The 1895-nt window shown below is 45.2% G+C and overlaps 1 protein-coding gene across 1 annotated transcript in view; it reads right to left on the reverse strand.

Annotated features, from left to right (window-relative positions):
* Positions 1 to 727: 727 nt before the first annotated feature.
* Gja3 (gap junction protein alpha 3) overlaps positions 728 to 1895 on the reverse strand; it is a 2203-nt gene continuing 1035 nt past the window's right edge. Inside the window, exon 2 of the mRNA XM_010633854.2 lies at positions 728 to 1888. Within this exon, the coding sequence (XP_010632156.1) occupies positions 1760 to 1888 (129 nt within the window). The 3' untranslated portion in view covers positions 728 to 1759. The remainder of the gene's footprint in view (positions 1889 to 1895) is intronic.

Genomic DNA, 1895 nt, shown 5'->3' on the forward strand with positions numbered 1-1895 from the left:
TTTCTAGAGGGCTTAATTTGGCTTCCAGGATATGGAAACTTAGCATTTTTCAAATCTAGGTGGTTGATTATAAAAGCGCATCCTGAGGTAAGCAGACCACACCAATGATTCACAAACAAAAGCAGTTGTGCACACAGATCTCAGCATTGGAAATCACACTCTTCATCAGACTGTTAGGTATCTCCCTTTACAATACAGAATGGGTAGTATGCTGTAGAGGGTGGCCCCAGTGAATTACCAAGAACTTAATTTATTATTTTAGTATAAGTGCTGCCAGAGTGAGCACAGGAAATTAATTTATAAAAATAAATGAATTAAATGAGAAAATAAAAGAACTTCTGCTGAAAAAGGACAATGCTCAGTAGGAGTTGGAGGAGAACGGTGGGGACAGTGGCTGGAGACAGGCTCAACATTTCTATCAATTCACAAGTGAATGACCCAAGCCCCACAGCAGCCAAGTCCTACAGAGGACTCTATCCTCTTCCAGCTGCACCCACACATAAATAGCTCCTTGCCAGGACAGCTCCTGTGTGGGTGGAAAGCAGGGTGACCCCACCACCAGCACCACTCTTAGGGCCATAAATCCCAGACACTTATTCATGGTTTAGAAAGCAAACAGCTACCCACAAACAATGGTTAGGAAACTTAAAGTGTTTTATTTTTGTATTGTTTTCTTTAAAAAAAGTAGTTCATCATTGATGCATCTGTATAAATGATTTTCCTGGTGACAGTAGTTAACTTTTAATGACTCACTCAAAATTTTCACAACTTCCAGTATTTGAAGTGCACTTAAATTTCCCCCTGCTTTTATTTGTGAATTCTCATAGGGTTTAGCTAACTTATGAAGAGTTTCTTTTAAAAGAAAGTTCATAATCTTTACCAATATGTATGACAAACCAACAACCTCTGAATCCATGTCCTTTTCAACAGTACTGTTATTCCTGAAAGGAAGGTGATGGTGGTGGGGATAGGCATACCTGTACCACTCAAATCAAAGCACAAAATATTTAAAAAATAAGTACCTAAGACATACCTGCCACACTTTTATGTCAGTTTCCTCAGCATTGCAAAGTGCTCTCAAGTGTCCCCACGTCCCCACCTGCCTCCCACCAGCAGCCTCTGTGGCCCTGACCTACTCATTGTACCTCTGGAGGGTAACTGCTCTTTGTCAATTGTCATGAAGCCTGTAGCTTGTCATCCTGTGCTTCACATGCAATTTCAGAAACTCAGATGACACTATGTGGACTCACTCTGAATCTTTTTTTAGTGCAGTTTGGCAAATATCCCAAATGAAATTCAACTCTAAGTTAAAAGTATCCAGCTGAGATAGAGCTAAGTGCGTCTGTAACTTTCTGGGCTGCTCAGGGGCTTGGTGAGCTTAGCGACAGAAAAGCCAATTGTCCGGGGGCTGAAGGGCTGCAGACACCTGTCGCTTTATCACAACAGAACAGTTACCCAGAGAGACCGCGGGAGCCCAGAGGCCCCTCAGCAACCAGGCTGCTGCACTGCTGCGAATATCTTTACTCGCTACCCCTTGCCCGCACCTCCCAATCTCAGAAATGTTGGTATCATCCCGCTGGAACTCACAGCGCTAAGAACAGCAAACATTTAAATACGGAGCCCTGATTGATAGATTCTCTCCACCCGGGACTCTCCTGGGACTCCAGTGCGCTCTCCATTTCAGGATCTGATGATTTGAACTGAACTTTGGTTTGGTTTTCTAGAAAAAGGGTATCAAAACCGTCTGGAGAGACCACGGCTAGATGGCCAGGTCCCCCGGTTTGGCCCGTCCGCTGCTGGCCTTGCTCGACCTCTCAATGTCCCCAAGGAGCAGGGCGGGCTCCTCCACCTGCGCCTCGGCCTCCGCGATGCCGGCCCGCACGCTCCCCTCCAGG

This window comes from Fukomys damarensis, unplaced genomic scaffold (genome assembly GCF_012274545.1).
Source record: "Fukomys damarensis isolate Sample0158 unplaced genomic scaffold, DMR_v1.0_HiC HiC_scaffold_38, whole genome shotgun sequence".
In the NCBI taxonomy this organism is placed as follows: domain Eukaryota; kingdom Metazoa; phylum Chordata; class Mammalia; order Rodentia; family Bathyergidae; genus Fukomys; species Fukomys damarensis.